Source organism: Dendrobium catenatum, unplaced genomic scaffold (genome assembly GCF_001605985.2).
Source record: "Dendrobium catenatum unplaced genomic scaffold, ASM160598v2 fragScaff_scaffold_853, whole genome shotgun sequence".
Classification (NCBI taxonomy): domain Eukaryota; kingdom Viridiplantae; phylum Streptophyta; class Magnoliopsida; order Asparagales; family Orchidaceae; genus Dendrobium; species Dendrobium catenatum.
In genome coordinates this window covers 3,274,170-3,293,686 of record NW_021319315.1, presented here as the reverse complement: position 1 = coordinate 3,293,686, position 19,517 = coordinate 3,274,170, and the positions used below count along the sequence as shown (strand labels likewise).

The window sequence follows — 19,517 nt, the reverse complement described above, 5'->3', positions numbered from 1 at the left end:
CCGAATGAAACCTTAGCCTTTAAAATAAAGTCAATAATTTTCTTTGTTCCTCACTTTCTCTTGATTCCTATGGCTCATTTGCCATGATTTTCATCAAGTGTATTAGAAAAGGCTATAATCCATCTTGTTATTCTCTCTCTCTCTCTCTCTCTCTCTCTCTCTTTATATATATATATATCCAGACGGTCCTGAGGTGAATCAGAACGCGTCACATCATCTGATACATATCACCAATACACAGCAAAAAAAATGATGTGGCGAATACTAATTCCCTTCAGATAACGTCCGGTGACTGCACAGAATAATTTCTTTAGAGTGTGTGTGGGGACAGAGAATGGGATAAGCCTACGCAATGCAATCTATATAAGATTTTTATTCCTCACAAAGAGGATGATGAACAGTTCTGATGATATGGGCCAGGAGACAGCCATCATGTTATGTATATTGTAGCATAGATTTGAATGCAATTTGACTTCCATAATGTCTTTCATGTTCATTTATTGCTCTTCATGTACATAGATTATTAAACATGTCAATAACAGGTCCACTTGCACACAATAAAGTATTCATGCAGTGCAAAATAATCAAAATGATAATTCTTAATACAAAGCAGGATAATTCTTTATACTGAAATAAAATAGAATAATTACACACATACATGCAGGATAGAGTTGAAATGGCAATGAAGAAATCATCGTCAACAATGGCTTCTGGTTGCTCATTGATGTCCTCTCGAAGGCCATTGGATTACAAAAACATCTGGAGCTTCTGTGTTAAACTGGTTTTTGTTCATCAGGATTCTGAAAGAGGCTTCCGAGCCAGGAAGAAGTACATAGGGGTGAAGATCTCCATCCTGAACAAATAAGCACACAATTAATTGAAAGAAATGGATCTGGGAACAAAGTTTTTTTGGGCTCATATTCTAAATATTTGGGGTTGGTTTTGTAAATTATTATTCTGCATTTGTTTCAATTAAGATTTCGTTTGGGACTGCTTTCTTCTTGCTTTCTAAAATAAATTTTTAGTATAAAAAATTTTTTGGATTTAAAATTTGAATTGGCTTCTAGGCTAGAAGTGGTATTAGAGATAGTGTTGATTTGCAATGGTGAAAGGCAGCAAAGAATCTACGACCAACGACAAGCAAAGCCTAGATGCTCCATGGGTTGCTCAATCTAATCTAGTGTAGGGTTACTTTTCATTCCTCCAACTTTTCAACCACTTTTAGAAATTTTCATTGTCCTACCTTATTATGTATTTTGACAATATGGTAGATGGCAAATATATTGTGTTAGTGGGCCTATGAGCTTGCGATTGCTTTGTTTTAAAAAAGGATAGTTAATTCTTTTCTTATAAGAAAGTGGTATAAAAAACATGTTTTTTTCACTTGAATAGCTCCGCCAGAAAGCAATGATAATAAGGCATTCTCCAACCGAACTCCAAAAGCATGAATAGCGTTGCTCACGAGCTCCAACCGAACGGGAAAACTTCCGGTATTTGGTTGTGGGTGAACAGTGCGATGCCAATATTGGCATTGCACTGTTCACCTGCGTTATTTTTCTGTCTCTACTGAATTTGTCGAAGAAACGCGTGAAAGAGAAGAAAGACAATTACCTTTTGCAAGGGGTGCAAAATGGAGTTCGATTGGAGATGAATCACGCCATTTTTTAATTTCACTGCATTTTGGAGTGAAAAAAGGGATTTTCGGTTGGAGATGCCCTAATCATTAAATAGAACATTGCATGATGTTAAAATTGTCTAAGTTTATATTTCATTATCACATTTTTAACAAAATTTAATATTTTATCCTCACATTCCTCTTATATAATGATTCATCAAAAAAAAAATTTTATTTAGCCATATTCACCTTAACATTTTTATTTCTAGCAAGTCTTTAGCAACCTTCTCTAAGAATCACAAGCCAATAGTTTTAAACAAACCTTCCACCAGCTACCAGACCTTCTGCAGCCTTTTCCAAGAATGATGAAACTCTCGTACTTCCTGTCGGAGCAAGTCGCACAAATTCTAGCACCCGAACCTGAAAAGCCAAAAAAATAATGAAACTTACCATCAGAATAACATTCTCACCATTGTTCGGTTGATTTCAATCCCCGTAAAAAGCAAAAGCGGAGAGTGTTGATGTTTTACATTCCAGAAAAAGTATATTCTCACCATTGTTCTTGTGATAAAACGTCCAAAAGCAGTCAAGCGGAAGCTACTTAATGAAAAATGTCTGGTATCCAAAGGCAAATACCATGGTACAGGTGAATCAGCCGCAAAATCCTTCTTCCAAATAACCTTCAATATCAAGTTACTGGTTAATATCCACAACTTCTCCAATTGCCATTGTTATAGTCTAAAATTTACCTCAAATCCAGCTTTTTGTAAGGCATCAAGGCATTGATATGTCGACCTTATGTCAGGAAGCCCACCACCAACCTCAATATCAGCCTTTATGTTTTTATGGATCTGATTGTTGGGATCATAATGATCAGTCATGCACCATTCATAAGCAGCAAAGCACTGCCCGGGCTTCAATACCCTGTAAATCTCCTTATAGCATCCAAGCTAGTCAAGAACAAAAAACACATAAAGTATCAATCTCCAATGCAGTAATAAAGCATGTTCAAAAGGATAGATTGGAGGAGACGATTCAAAGCTTCTAAGTGATATACAGAATCAGGGGCATGGCAGGTTGATTCTATAGCATATATAGCATCGAAAGTATTGTCAGGGAAAGGCATCTTCATAAAGTCAGCCTGCATAAGTTGAGAACAAAACTTAGAAACTCATGAAAATTTTTGGTTAATTAATCAACAAATTACGTAGTGGCTAATAAAGATATCAGAAACATGACAAAATAGCATGAAAATTTTATCAGAGGCGTGGTCATCGATCTTCAGCCATGATCGCGCCGATATATTTTTGAGTCCTCATATGTACTTGTTTTATTTATTTGTTTTTATACTTGTTTTAGTTGTATTTCCTTTTTTTACCCCTTACTTAAGGGTGGCCATGTGTAAGCCCAAAGGGTTAAGTCGTCTTTTTATTTTCCCATCCATTGTATGAGGCTATATATATCCCTTATGTTTTCTTTTGAAGGTTAATGAATGAATTATAAAATTTTTTGCATATTGAGTTCTTATGAGAACTTGAGAGGGTTTGGAGAGAAATCCCGTGGAGAGGGAAGAGAATCACCCACAAACCTTAGAAATCCGGGTTCTTGGCTAGTTTCTTCATAATTTTCTTTATCTCCTTCTCCTTCGCTTTCCTTTCTATCACTCGGTCCACCTACAACCTAAGCCGCCAGCCACCTTTTAAACCTCTACCTCCGGCCAACCACAAGCCCACCACTCCTTAGCTTTGGGCTAACACCCCTAGCTCTCCACCCCCATCCGACCCCCATCTCCCCTCACCCAAAACTGGCACTCAAGCGACCCAAGCCACCCCCCCTAGGAATTCCCCCATCAAGGCTAGTATTCAAGCCCTTCCAACTTGGTCTTTCTAAGATAGGAAACCAATTTAATTCATATTCAAATTTAATTTGAATTGTTTCCTAAATTACAAAATTCTTTTTTTGGAAAATTTCCAAAATTAAATCCTATTTGAATTTAAAAACAATTGGATTTAATTACACCTTCCAAAATATCCAAGACCAAAACAAGCAACCTTTAAATGCATCTCCCTAAATCCCTCCTCCCTATTGAAACCTCCTCCGACCCCCTCTCTCTCTCTATGCCCCCCCCCCCGTAATTCCTTTGAATTTCTTTCCAAATTACTAACTCCTCTCTTTGGGAAGATTTCAACCCCCCACCTCTCTCCTACGCCCCCCCCCCCCCCTCTCCTCTTTTAATTCTTTCCAAATTTAAGAATTAATTAGATGAAATAAATTCCCCTCCATCCTCCCAAAATATATACCTATTTCTTCCATAAGCCCCCTTCATTGGGTTGGCCACCTCTCTCCCTCTTCTCCACTTAAACCCTTGAGAGAAACTTTTTTCTCTCAAGAGGAGTCTTTAAGGGAAGCAAAGACCGTCGTCTCCAACACTTCAACCCTACAGAATCGATAAATGGCCGATCCAGATCTTGACTCCGGATTCGTTTACAACAAGCAAGGAAACATCGACATTCTTCAGTCAACATTCTTCGACGTCAACCTGGAAATAGACAATTTCGCCGAAGAATACCTAGATCGTATCATCTTCACCTTGTCCGAAGCAATCGAAGAGTAGCTTGCCAATGTTCAGTGTCAAATCACTTCTGATCCTTGACAAGGGTTAACTTTTTCCCCTATTCAAATTATCTTCTAATCCTCTGCTCTTGTAGGTGGTGCTTCAAGCACAAGGACTCATGCCAAGCTCTCTACCTTCACTTAGTAAACATCATATTTGAGTTTTGATTTTCTATATTTGTAATCTATTTGTTAACTTAAGGATTCTATTGAATAACTACTTAATTTGCATCGGTTCAAATTCTAATTATTTTGATGATTCTAGTTCTTAGCATGTGATTTGGCCTAAGTGAAGCCACCCCTCTTTTGTTTGCTATTATCGTTTAGTAACTAATGTTCTTAATTATTAATTTCTCTTATTCGAAACGTGCAAGTTCTTATCGCATTCATTTAAATCATACTTAGTCCTGCATCTTCTGGTATCATAGCATGGTTGCATTTAGATGCATGATAGAAAAATTTTATTACATATTTTAGCATCTAAATCGCATCCTGCATAAATTATTTATTTGCATATTACTTTCTTTTATTTCTGCATAAGTCTGAGTGACCCTAGATATTAGGATGGACCCTAAACAATTTCACCGGACTTTAGACTTGTTGGTAGGTCAAATGAACACCATTAGCCAGCAACTCAAGGAAAACCAGGCTAACATCGCTGAACTCCGTAGAACTACCACTGACCGATTTGACACCTTAGATCGAGGTAGGAACCACCAGACTCCTTAGAACTAAAAATTCAAATTTTAATTTTTGAACTAAAAAGTTGCTTTAAGTATCAGTAAGAAAGCCGTCCCAAACGAAACCTTAGAAAGACATATATTAGACGACATAGCAAGATCATACATTATGGAGAAGGCATTCAAATGGACAGGCAATTGCTTCAGCGATCAAAAGTGAACACAAAGAAGAATAATAAAAGATTAAAATGTACCTTGACGAAATTGCAAGAATCGCCTAGTCCAGCTAAGCGGTTTAGCTCCTGAAAATCAGCAAGAGAAGATTATTCTCTTAAATTACGGATCAAATCACTCTCAATGAAAAAAAAAAGTGAATAAACTCAAAAATTAAACAGGTATAAATTATTGTAGTTAAACTGTCATTTTGAGCGATGTATGATGAGAGCTGCATAAACTACATTGAAGAGAATCCAGTATCAAAATATACTTACAGTTCCCCTGGTTATTTGGTATTCATTGTTGTTCAACCCAGTGATGGACACTAAACTGCAATTAGTCCAACAGCAAGATTCTTATTACTATAACCATACTTTCTTTTGATCAACTAGAAGATATCACACAAATAACGCTTGTTGAAGCAATATTTGAAATGGAATATGAATGCATAAGGCTGCTGTTTGGATGGAAGGCAAGGGCTACAGTCTAGTTTCAAATTTCACAAAAATTGTCAAGTTTAAGCGTATGTAAATTTCCCTTTAAAAAATTGATCAACAAAACTTTCAAACAGTAATGAATACTTGCTTTCAACAAAGCAAACTGTAACTTGGAAACCCTCAAATCTCACAAGTTTATTCATATCATGCATTTTTCATATGATACCTAAAGGAACTATATGCAGTATTAAAAATATGATTATAGAATCAAATGATAACAAAATCATACTAAAAATAGGTAAATATCACCTAGATCTATGATACTTAGACCACATTTCACCAAGGTTCACATTTTTGAAAACCTGCAGAAAGGTCACTAGCGTCTTTCGAGATTTCACTATGGTCCCCTTAATTTCCATTCTTCAATATTATCCTTTGTGCCTAACACTGTCACGAATTTGCTATTAGATTCTATTATATAACTCGACACATGATATTTTTTAAGCATTGGATGATTCTGAAGACAATATCGCCCTTCCCCTCTTCGATAGGTGAAATTATTATGTGGGGACGGCCGAACGCCATCCGGAGAGACAAACCAGAATGTGGCACGTCACCCCCTACTCAGTACCCGGCTCGGTAGTGCGGCTCGGTACCGCTGACGTGGCACATTCTGGATGGTCTCCGGACAGTGAACCGCGTTCGGCGTCCGCACAAAATAATCTCTCCTTCGATAGACAGAGGTAGCTGACGTTGAATGGATCACACTAGGTGGGATGGACATGGTTGAGGAGGCTTACAGGAGGGCTTCAACATATAGGACCTTTCATGGAAGTGAAGCTAACTATAGCGGAGGAAATGGAGAAGGACAAAGAAGAAAGTAGGGTTGCAATCAATGAGCTACTCTCCAATAATGTTCTAGTCTGTGTAAAGGAGCACATCAAGAACAAATTAACAATCAACTTACTGGTGGTGATTTCAAGGATTTTACCACCAACAAACCTTCTGTAATTTAATAATACCCATGATTCATCTACAACAAAGAAGGCCGGTCTAGGTAGGATTCTTTATTCACTTGAAAATCTATAAATAAGGACAGTAACATAGGGCACCTAAGAGGGACATTTTAGATATTCTGACTCTAACTGATGGAATGATTATGGTGAGGATCTAGGTGCAACCAAAGCATAAGTTGAAAAACCTATGCAGAGATTTTTCAAAAATGTAACTATGGTTTAAACCTTAAAAACCTAGGTGATATTTACCATTTATAAATTTTTAAATAAAAAGTAAAAGAATTAGATAAGTAAAGCAAATAAAGAAAAAAATGTATTTCCTGAATCGAGAAAGTTCCCTCAGAGGACCACCAATTCCACTTCCAACATCTAATACCTATATCATCCAAAGAGAGAAAAGTTGCATCAGTAAGCCATAGTATTGAGTAATTCAAATAACATAATAGCACGCATGGATAATTGTTGCATGTAATACCTTCATTCCACTTTTGAGGGCTAGCTGAAGGGCAAGAAAGTGCTCATAACGTCTGATGCTTGCCTTTAATGATTCACCTTTCCATCTTCACATAGAAACTATTTAGTATACTCATTTAGCTCCACACAGGAAAATGCAACTAGTACTCTTTTAGCCTTACAACGATAAATAGAATAAATTACATTTATTCCTTGAGGTATAAGATTCATTTCACACAAGTTCACATGTTCTTAAAATGTTTCACCAAGGTTGTAGCATCATACTCTGATCTCACCTAGGTCTCTCAACCTAATTTTCCAAATTTCACAAAGCTCCATGATGACCAGTATCATTACATTTAACTGTTGAACAAAATCAAGTGAATCCAGATAGTCCAAAAAAACTCAGACTAGCGAACCCCTTTGGGTGCATGGCTTACAGAGAGAGAAGCAGAAGAGAAAGGTGACAAGGGAGGAGAGAGAGAGAGAGGTGAAGGGAAAAAAGTGACCAAAGTTAATCAATCCTCCATCCATTTTAGGATGGATTCATTCTAGAAGAGAGAGAGAGAGAGGGAGGAGAGATTGTGTGTGTGAGCGAGGGAGGAGGGATTTTGGTGGTAGAGAGAGAGAGAGAGAGGTTTTGATGATATAATGCCACCATAATGTTGACCTTATTTTTGCCCTAACTCTTGGGTCAAAGGGTTTGACTTAGTCAAATTGACCAAGCTAGACCCCAAGACAGCTTCTCTTGCATTCAGTAGGTCAAGCCAAGTCTATTGAGTCCAAACCCAAGCCCTGAATCAACCTGGGTTGACCCAAATTGACCCAAACCCCCTTTTCTTGATTTCAGATCAAATCCAGAGCTCCTCAAGCTTAAGATCTAACCTCCTTTTGACTCAGGGGGTCAGACCCAACCCATTGGGCCCTGACTCATGTCCTGGGTCAACCTGGTTGACCTGATCAACCCATGTTTACCCAATTAACATGCATGGGTCAAATCAAATTCAAATCAGCTCCATGCCCTATCCTTTGCTCAATCCATTCATCCCTTGGGTCAAATTGACTAAGTTCATCAAGCCAGGTTTTTACTTGGTCAACTCAAGTTTTCTCCAGTTAAATTTGACCTAATTTGGTCAAATTGGGCCATTTAATGCATTCAAATCATTACCTAATGATCCCTAGAGCCAAATCCCATGCTAATCTCCTCCCAACCCTCCTAATTAACCCTAGTGATGATCTAAGCCATCCATATAGGGCTTGGGTCTATAAATATCACATTTAGGGTTCCAAGGAGGGGACTCTTGCTTTTAGTCTCTCCTTAGTGGCTCTCAACCCGAGATTTCTCATGTGTGAGATCCCCTAGCATCTCTCTACCTTCTTCCACTCAAACCCACCGCCAAACCCCCGCCTGCGGCGAGCTTTTCGACGAACCGAGGCCAAAAAACATCTAAGATGATTTCCCGACGATCTATCGCTCATTTGATCACACCTTCAACTAGGGAATTATACGAGAATAATCTACAAGCTCAACCGTATAAAGATCTAGAAGATCCAATGCTGAAATTTCTCTAAAACCTTAAACCTAGGTCACAACACTTAGATTTAAAAAACTTTTTAATCACCGAATTTTAGAATGAGGTTTTTGCTCCCCATAGATGCTCTTCAATATCAATACCTAAGTTCAAAATTTCATCAAATTTTATTGAGCCATTTGCGAGAACGAGGGCTTTGTTTGTTTAGGGTTTCGGTCAACCGCTCGTGTGCGTTGCATTGCCCCTAGACCATTGATTGCTTGATCAATGGTCCGGATCCAGTCTCTCCGCCATCTCGTTTGACCGCGGGATTGATCTAATGGACACGCCTTCGATTCAGCGAGATCTGAGCCGCTCATTCCATACCACGGGCAATCCAACGGCCGCAGCGGGATGCTGACGCAGATTAGTGAAACCACGTGGGTCCCGCCGCCGTTTCAATCACCTGGCAATGATTGCGCGGCGGCGTAATAATTGCCAATCATTGGCCATCGCCGCCGCTCACGATTTTTGGAGCAAATTGGGAGCCGCCACGTGGTCTGACCTCCACCGCCTCTCTTATTATTATTATTATTTTTAAATCTTTTTTAAGTGTTTTTTTAACTTTTTTTAACTAATTATAATAAATTTGACTATTTAATTATTATAATTAATAGCCTAATAATTTTAAAATTAAAAATTTTTTTTTGAAATTATTTTGAAATCTCGATCGGGTGACAGGTATATCTCTCCTATATTTACATATGTGTTTGCATTAATTTTTTTTAATTAATCTACTTTTAAATCTATATATTTAATTAATGTGTATTTTTTAAATTTTTTTAAAATTATACATATTATTAAACCCTTTAATTTTAAGAGATCTACACTTTAAAATTTTAAACATAGGCTTTGCACATGAATAACATTCATGGGGGAATGATTAGTGAGTGTTTGAGTTACAATCATCCACTAATTACATCGATTAGCATGTTTAATTACTTATTTTACCATCTTTTGCATGTGTAAGACACACGACCACTTCGCTTAGGCCCTCCTAGATCTTAGAATTGATGAGTTTACTATTTTTATACATTTCCCTGCATGTTATCCTAAGGGTCAGTCCAAAACTTATTTTAAACTTATTCAACGTAGTGAAACCCTTAGGACAATAATTAAGGATCCGTCTAGTGAACTTAGAAAAATTCTATGAGCTAGGATAGATCTCTGATTGGCATGAAACTTTCAACACTTGAACTTAGTGACATCTTAAATCTCTCAAAATTTTCTAGGAATTTTTTAGGACCATTTAATAAATAAATCCTAATTTACCCATTAATTAGGCACCGATAACTTCAGAAAATTTTAATAAATCCATTTTAACTCAGAAAATTACCCATAATATCTTGAACTATTTAAAATTTAAACCTTAATCATAGATAATTATGGCCTATTAATTGGAATTTAATCTAAACCCTAATTTAACTTTAATTAAAATTCACCTTTTTGTATTAATTAAAAATTATTAAAAAATCCAAATTTTTTTCAAACACTTGGGAACATCTTTTTAGGTCATTTGTGACCTTTGGGAGTGATTCCAATCAGTTTGGAGTTGATTTGGATCAAAACCCCCTAAATATCCCTTATTAAGCAATTTTAATAATTCATTAATTGCCCGAACCTTCTAAAATTCATAATTTAGCCTAGAAAACTCAAAATCTAGAAAACTCAAAGCCTAACTACTACTTATGAGGCCTAATATTTAAATAAAATGCTAGAGCTCCCAAACCTAGCTCACTTTCAATAATGACCTTTTGGACCATTTTAGCCTAATACATAGGAGGATCCGAGACCTTCCAAAATTGACTAATGTAATTTAAACTTCAAAGATCACTATCCTAAATATTAAAATGGATCAACAAACTAAAATTAACTAAAATGAATCCTAATCCATTAATATTTGAACTTTAAATAAAATTTCTCCTTTTAGCCTCCAATAAACTCTAACTTTAAGCAACTTGAGCTACCCTACATAGGACATATCCAAAGCCACATAAGCCTATTACACACACATAGAGTTGTTTGCTAGGTTACCACTTCTAGTTCTAAGATTATGGCCGGTGCTTTTCTTTCTTTTTTATTCTCTATGATGTGATTTTTATTGCATGTGGCATGTGTGATTGCTTGATTTATTTTGGTTTGACTTGTTATGATTGTTGTGATGTTTTATTACTACATTATCTGCTTATGATGTGATTTGTGTGTTAGATTGCCCATGGGCTTGGGACGCTTTTGATACTAATCTAGTCTTATATAGGTGGCGACGCTCATAGAGCGCTAATAAAGAGGGGGCAATAATCATTAAGCTTTAAAATCAATTTTGCTTCCGGCATGCACTCCAGAAATTACTAAAGTCTCATCCCTAAATTAAAAAGAGCGTGGCCAAACGTGTTTATTTTTCTGCACCATTATTAACTGCTTGGGATGTTATGTATTATTATTTGTAATTTCTATTAGGATAATCATACAGGACTTTAAGTCTAGATTTTATTTTTCAAATGTAATATAATTTGTATTCATATCAAGTTGTGAAGGTCTTCAAAGGCATGATATTTTAAAAGTTAGGTACCCAAAGAGAGAAAGAAAGGCCCCTATCGGGGAGTTTCTTTCTCATTTGGATACCCTGTTGGAGGACGAACCAAAGGAGGACGATCCAAAAGAAGGTGATCCGAAGGAAGGCGATCCGGAGGAAGACTCCATTTGAAGATGGAGACTTAAAGATGAAATGTCTTGCATTTAAGACTTACATCATTCAGTAGGATTAAAATCCAGATTATTATCGGTGGAGCCTGGTCACCATTACTTTTTTGCATACCATGGGTTGTACTTATATGGCACTTGCCGTGGACTTTCTTTTCTTACTTTTTCTATGAATTTATATTGATGTGTTTATATCGATTACGCAGTAGAAATTGCATATTTTTTTCTAGATTTCTTTTATTGTATGTGTATGGCCAGATTCACTATAGAAAAAACGTGCATTACCGGCGGACCAAATTCATCAGAAAATGCCCAAAATCCGTCAGAAATTATAATTTCCGATGGATTTCTGACAGATTTGTTTTTGACGTTAAAACGCGTGTCGGAAAAATTCTACCGACACAAAAAAAAATCCGTCGAAAAATATTTCCGGCCAATTTCCAGTGGAAAAAATGTCAAAAATTTATCCAACATATATACTCCGCCAGAAAAAAAAAATGAAAAAAAAAATTATAACACACCGCCCCCGCCCAACAGCCCACAACCCCCGGCATCCTACCTGCCCAACCCCTCTCCCCCAGCAGGCCCGGTCCTATAGACCCAGGCGACCCACTCGATTCACCTAGCCAACTCAAACCCACGACCCATCTCCAATCGGCACATGACCCACCCGCAAACTTGCGCCAAGCGGGATTCGAACCTTGCCTGCCTCCCCTTACGCGCGCGACAAACCGTCCTTACCACCATGCCAATATTGCAAAACTGTTAAAGAAAATGAGTCTTTTTAATTTAAATTATAATGATAGAATATTAAATTTTTAATTATTAATATATTTAAATAATAAACTAAATAAAATATAAACTTAATAAAATATTAAATAATTATAATAATTTATAAAAGCTTAGTTATTTTAATTTAAATTATATTTTATCTTAAATTAATTTAGATCAAAATAATTATTATATTTAATTTAACAATAAATTTAATAATAATCATTTTTCTAAATTTTTAAATATACTTAAATAAATTTTTAATTTGTCTAATACTAAATTTTTAAAATTTTTAAATTGATTTTCTAATAATCATTTTCAAGGAAATTTATAATTCCATCAAAAATCTACCGAAAATTCCACAAAAAAATTTGATGAAAAATCTGTCGATAATACAACCAAAAATTCTGTCGAAAAATCCGTCAGAAATTCGCTAGAAAATTTATCGGAAATGTTGACGGATTTTTTTTCTGCTGAAAAATCCGGCGAAAATCACGTTTTTCCTGTAGTGATTTTCACTATGCTCTTTAAGGATTAAAAAATATTTTTCTGCTCATAATTAAAATTTAATATTTTAGAAATTAAATAACTTAAAATCTAACGACCTAGGGAATAGCCGAAGCCTCTATGGTCGCATGCATATTAATGCATTCTCTTCTCCTTCTATAAGACACTTCCCCGCCTGTGGGTAGAGTCCGGATAATTTGGCCTGTGAGGAAGAAGTGTCAGACTTGGGGAAGTCTAGACTTTTTTAAAAAAATTATTTTCTATAAGCCTTTTTTAAATCCTAAGCATACATGATTTGGATCTTTTAACTAGCATGAATTGCATTATAAATCAATTAAATTAAAACTTTAATTATATTAGCTCTATAGGCATTCACCCTACATATGTTCAATGCAAATTAAAAAATTCTCTAGACGTCGGCTTTACTTCCAAAAAACTAAACTACTTACTAATCTTTCATAAAGATCGGATAACATAGATTTTACGCACCTAGGTGGTTAGTTGGCTTTTCTTTTCAGGCAGGACATAAGCCTAGATGCATTAGCTAGGACACGGGTGTTAGTGTTGGGTAGAACACTAAACCCACTTTAGATCTAGGGTTCAAGGCTACTACATTGGGTGTCTCGTAGTATGCATAAATTGTAGGTAAGTTCCTTTTCTTCATGGATTACAAATCATACCTATCTGTGTCACATGGATGACGCCACATCCATCCTTCCCCTCTGTATGCTCTGAGTGTATGATTCTCTTTCACTCGTTACTGTTATAGTCCCTCTGGATGTTAGTGTGAGATGTGCATATTGACTAAGCCACTTGCGCTTTTCTTTCCTTTTGAGTGGGATTTTCTAATCTCCCTTTTGTGCTAATCTCTTTTTGGGAAGAATAATATTATATCCTTAATTGAGAGTATTCTCAGGCTCTGGCCTGATATGTAATTAACCATGAGGGCTTGTGTCAGTGGGAAACATAATTTCATAATAAATAAAGCCCACTCGAGCTGATGTATCGGGTGGGGGAAGCCCGGTGACACTGATCAGATCATGCATATTATCACCCATTGGGATGAGCCAGCGAGAGACGCTATCCTTAATGATTGATCGTATGTAGGATCTAATCTGCCCTCCCATTTGCTTTCTTGTGAGGAGTGCAGAGGCTTACAATCTTCTCTATCCCTTAAGGTGGAGCGGTCGTATACCCTCTACACTCTGTTGCCATGTCGGTGTCCTTCCGGAGGTCCACACATAAAACTGGAAAAAGGTCAATCAATCTTAACCCACTTTGTAATAGAACAAACCAGGAAGGTGAGAGAGGGACAGAGGCAACTAGTTAACCTAACAAGAGTACCACCTTATCTTTTCAAAAGGTGATGAAAAAAACTATCCTATAAAGTGTGAGACTGAATGAAATGTTTTTAACATATAGACCTAATATTAATTGATCCCCTTGCCTTATATATATAATTTTTACCATAAACAAAAGGACTTATCTAACCTGGATGCAAAATGGAAAGATTCCCCCCAGCCAAATTCATAAAAGCTAGTTGCAAGATCATAGTATTTATTTACCTGAAATGCATAAAAATCATTAGTATATATAATTTGCAATAAAGACATCAACAAAATTTAATAAATATTAGCATTGACTCAAAAGTAAAATGCAATTTAATGAAGGCATTCATAAAGTATAACAACCAAAATGTTCTAGATTACACTTAAGATTGATATAACAATGCCAGCAAAAAAGAACATTCCTTTATATAAACATCCTAGTTATATCTCACAAGTCAATACATATAAGAACTATCAACTGATGTGTGTTGAACTCTTTTATTCTAAAGAGCTAGTGAAAATGCATATTTCATCTGCACGAGTACTTAAATATGAAAACTATCAGTCACAAGAGTTTTTCTAAATGTGATCTAACAAAAAATCATACAAATTGCAATAATAAGAGTTGGGCGAACTTTATCATTTAAAGGACAACAAAGATACCAACTTGCTTAGGATAATTAGTCCAACTGTTTCCACTCACCTGAACAAGAGACAAAAATTCTGATACAAAATTATATTAGACTACCACAACTATATGTAAAGGCTATAACACCAATATACCCAAAGTGGTGCACCGTTCATTCAAATTTTAAGGCCACTTTGACAGCAGCCAACATGAAGGTGAGGAAGTGAATAACCTAATTTCAAACCACCATTACCAAGAGAAAAAAAGAATTTAATCTAAGGAGTTGGAGCCTGACATGTCACCATATTACCAGTAACAGCTTAATCAAATAAATAGAACTCAAAAACTTTTGAGCAGAAGAATCTTTGGTGTAAATAAAAGAACCAGAATGACTCATCATTGTGAAAAAGTACGAGGCAACTCCTCATAGTGCATGTAACTCCAAAAGAAAAAAAAAAAGACAACATGAATGAGAACTTTTAAAAATTATAAGACAAACTTGCTTAGAATGATGAATGATTCGGAGCCATGGCAAGGATCTCTTACAAAATAGAAGGGGGATAAATGACATTCAACAAAGTTGATAATTCAATAAATGGGAACAAGGAGAAGAAAGAACTAAAGTAATATAAAGGGATGCTATTTCATTTCATTCATTGATGCCCTAATATAAAAATGCAGTAACTCCCGAGGTCACCTCTTGAAACTGACCTTGCCCTCAAGATTAGAGAAACGAGATAAAAAAAGAAAAAAAATAGTGACATCTAGATGGGAAATTGGGGTGGAGAATCTTGCAAGATGAAAACTACGAGACTGGAGGAAATGGTCGGGGATCTGGTGGTTGGAAGAATTGGCAACATAAATCACTGAGAATTTGGAATTAGGTAAAGGCATTTACAGAAGGAATGGAGGATGCAAATTTGGATAGCAAAGGAGATCAGAACTTGAAAGGATCGTTGGATCTAGCTCATGAATGGAAATTATGGAAGGAAGATTAAGAAATGTCGTTGAATTTGTTATGGTAATGGTGTTGTGGGAGATATAACGATAAGGTGATGGATTTGTGAATGCCAAAAGAGGGTGTTGGTCGTGAATCTAGATCTAAAATTGGCATATGAAATTGGGAAAGGATGATCATCAATAGGATCTAATTTTTTCTTCAATGGGAGGGATGGCTACATTGAAATTATGGGAGAGAATAATTGAGCATAAGTTACAACATGATACTAATGTTTCTTGTAATCATTTTGGATTCATGCTTGGTAGATCTCCTATGGAAGCTATACATTTGTTGAGAGGTTTGATGGATGAGAGTATAGAGAGAGTAAAGAGGATATAAATATGATATCTATTTATTTAAAAAAAAGAATATGATAAGGTTCTAAAAAAAAAGCTCCGGAGAGTTCTTTTCATGCTGATATTCAAGTCATTAAGGATATGTATATAGGAGATATTTCTCGTGTTCAAACAAAAGATAATTTGATTAAGTATTTTCCTTTTTAAATTTAAGGTTATTTAGCTAGCAATGCAAACGTGTCGAAGGAACCAAGGACAACAGTGAGTGTTCATGCACCAAAGCTAGAGAAATAATGGGGTAGTCTCACTACTCAATGAGAGCACCTTTATTGTTGGGACCACCAAAATACAACAAATATGTAGATAAAAATGACATATTTGAGGATATCAACAACTCCAAAGATTGGAATGGTGAGAAGAAAAAACCATATTAATAGAGAATGAGGCTATTTTATTTTATAAATTGATGCCTTAATACTCAATAATGGGGAGTATTTATAAAAATAGAACTCCTAAGGATGCATTAACTAACTAATATCCACTAATTACCGATGAAACACCATAATCCACAATGACTTGTTAATCTAATCCTAAACTATCGATTAGCATTAATAGCACTATCAATGAAAGCAAATCTTAATAAATATAAGTCAACTCGCCTATAACATGTAACTATTTTATAATTATATATATGAACATGATCAGTACTAATGAGTAATAGCATGCATGCAGAACTATGAAGTAATATCTATGGGTTCAATGTTTAGCACAATATTTATGAATGCGTGAAGTGACAAATATTAAAACAAAAAATTCTAAGTTGTCCCCCATATCTATACAAACGAAAACACTGTCATGACTTTTTCATGATCATCATTTGCCTCAACCCAACTATTTGAGGCATACTTACTAATCCATCTTTAACATTCATATATATAAAGAGAATATGACAATATTAGTACAAGTAGACTAGTTGCAATTAATGCATCAAATATCAATGGAAAGATATGGCCTATAATTAGCTTAAATATAGCATATAACTAGTGTTCATAATGACATTCAAGTAACTTAGAATACCAAAAACTCAAGTAAAATAAGAGAATAAGATTGAATGACTTGCCATATCACTATAATTAGTTTTCCTTGTTTCCTTGTCACCTCCAAATACGACATGGTATTTCTCATACCTAGAGCAACAAATCAAGCAATATATCATGAACAAGAGGTAAAAAAAAATCATGAACAAGAGGTGAAAATAAGAAAAATAGTCTTGGACCTTAGGATGTGATATCAATTTTAAAATTGAGAAGGAACATCAATAAAATGGAAAAGATGATATAATAAAATTTGAAACATCATTGGGTAAAAAGGTTTCGGGTTCATAATTCATTATCAACCAAAAGATTCATCATCAATGCAATATAAGGAAGATGATAAAAATGTTGAAAAAGTTATTCTCAATGTTAATCCACAATAGAGCCTTTTTATTTAATAGAGCAAGTTTTGCAAAATATCACGCTGCATTAGATAAATGATTTAATGCCAAATGAAGGAGGAAATAACCCAAAATTCTCATAGCTTAACAAATAAAAATAGAAAGCCCTTACATTGTCAAATGAAAGAGTAAAATCCTATAAAAATCATAGGGGAAAAAGGCTAGCAAGTTTCAAAAGAAAAATCATCGATAAGAACTTAAGCTGATAAGCTTTTCAAGCACATCTTAATTAAGGCTCAGAAAAAAAAAAAAGACTATTTGAATTTTTTTTCTCATATATTTAACTTTATTTTTAGTTTCCTCGTGAGACTCCATAAATGGACTCTTGTGTTTAATCCTAAAAAGAAACTCCAATTATTCCTGTTTGGCTATCTTTCCTCATTTGTCAATTCACTATGTAGATCATGTTGCTAGCTATTCTTTTGTTTCTACTTTTTTAAGACCATTTTTCATGGATGCTACTACATCTAAGCTCTATAGGTTAGCAGTTGCAAGAGTGTTGGTTGAAATCGATATCAAAACTTCTTTATTAAAGAGATTTGGATTAATGAGAAGACAATAGATACTAGCAAGAATTGTGTTTAAAAATATCATTGATTACTATACTTTAAGCTGTATACATGAACATAACCTCAAAAACACTCCATCTTGCAACCCAACTTCAAGAAGCCTTCCAAAATAACTATGGAGGTTTAACCAAATGATAAAAATTTTAATATGAATATGCAACCTAATGATCTTATTAACACACCTAGAAACAAAGAGGATGGCTCGATTAACTTTCCTTGGATGAAAACCAACATACTCATGTTAACACCCCATTAGAAACCATTATTGATGCAATAGTTGGCAATGTCTCTTTTGATAGTATTTATTTTATTTTTAAAAAGACATCATGTAGGTTGATGGCCAAGATTTGCTCTCCAATCCTAAGATTTTTATGGCTCTTTAAAATGAAGTTTTGCACATGCCCTTGTTATGAGGTGGTCAGATTGGGACATTAATATCCCCCTCCTTCCCTTACTAATCCTTTCGAGAAGAAAATGGGTCAAAACAAAATGGGGATTGAGATTGCATACTTTAATAATATATTCATAGTTGATAATAAGTTTTCCTATGATATTTATACTTCCTTGGTATATATCCTAATCAATCAATAGGATAATAAATCATTAATTAAATTATCTTTCATGAAGAGCTTAAAATTATGAATTTTGAAATAAACAACGATAAATCTATTGAGCTTATGATTTCACTAGGCTCTTCTATCAAGAGTGTTGGGATTTTAATAATGAAGACCTTTCTGATTTTGTTCTAGCATTCTTTCGTGGGTTTTCTAGCCAAAAATTATTTCAATTTTCTATAATTATTTTAGCACTTAAAGTCCTAATCCCATTTGTTGGAAAGATTATAGATTCAGCAACCTCTATATTATGGTAAATAAGATTCTTTTTAAATTATTTTCCAAAACATAGGAGTCTATCATCATGAAATTATCCTTCCCAATCATAATGGTTTTATTTGTTGTAGGAACACTTGTGAAAATATTCATTTAGCTCAAACTTTTCTTATGAGATAAACTATAACGTAAAAGGAGGGAATGTTTGTTAACCTTGTTTTTTCTCAAAACCCCTGGATAAAAGGGTTGACCTGGTCAAATTGATCAGGCCAGGCTCCAAGACCCCTCCCAATCAATTTAGATGGTCAAATCAATTTTATGGAGCTCTGGCCCAGGCCTTGGGCTAACCTGGTTGACCCAAATTGACCCAAACACCCTTTATTTGATTTCAAATCTCTTCCAGAGCTTCTCAAGCTCAAATCTAACCTCCTTTGGGCTTAGTGGGTCGGGCCCAACCCATTGGGCCCTAACCCACATCCTAGGTCAACTTGGTTGACCAGGTTGACCTAATTAGGCCTAAATGGGTCAATTCAATTCTAAATCATTTAAAAACCTTTCTTTAACTCAAACCCCACCTCCCTTGGACCTATTTGATTGGGTTGACTGGGTCAACCCTTGGCCTGGTCAACCTTAGCTTTGCATGGTCAAATTTGACCTATTTTAGGTCAAATTCTCTCCCATATAGCATTTAAAAGCCTTCCTATCAATCCCTTGAGAAGATACGGCTATTTCAACCTAATTTCCTCCTAATTACCCTTAGGATCAATCCCAATCATCCATCATGACTCTAAG

General features: G+C 35.3%; 1 protein-coding gene across 1 annotated transcript in view; it reads right to left on the bottom strand.

The window, feature by feature from the left end:
• Positions 1-456: 456 nt before the first annotated feature.
• The window catches only part of LOC110116065 (cycloartenol-C-24-methyltransferase 1), a 33,006-nt gene continuing 13,945 nt past the window's right edge, over positions 457-19,517 (bottom strand). Inside the window, exons 3-13 of the mRNA XM_020849511.2 lie at positions 16,952-17,018; positions 14,071-14,144; positions 7,053-7,137; positions 6,898-6,953; positions 5,400-5,454; positions 5,163-5,210; positions 2,673-2,756; positions 2,365-2,565; positions 2,170-2,295; positions 1,938-2,035; positions 457-853 (exon numbers count right to left, since the gene is read on the bottom strand). Coding sequence (XP_020705170.1) covers positions 793-853; positions 1,938-2,035; positions 2,170-2,295; positions 2,365-2,565; positions 2,673-2,756; positions 5,163-5,210; positions 5,400-5,454; positions 6,898-6,953; positions 7,053-7,137; positions 14,071-14,144; positions 16,952-17,018 — 955 coding nt within the window. The 3' untranslated portion in view covers positions 457-792. The remainder of the gene's footprint in view (positions 854-1,937; positions 2,036-2,169; positions 2,296-2,364; positions 2,566-2,672; positions 2,757-5,162; positions 5,211-5,399; positions 5,455-6,897; positions 6,954-7,052; positions 7,138-14,070; positions 14,145-16,951; positions 17,019-19,517) is intronic.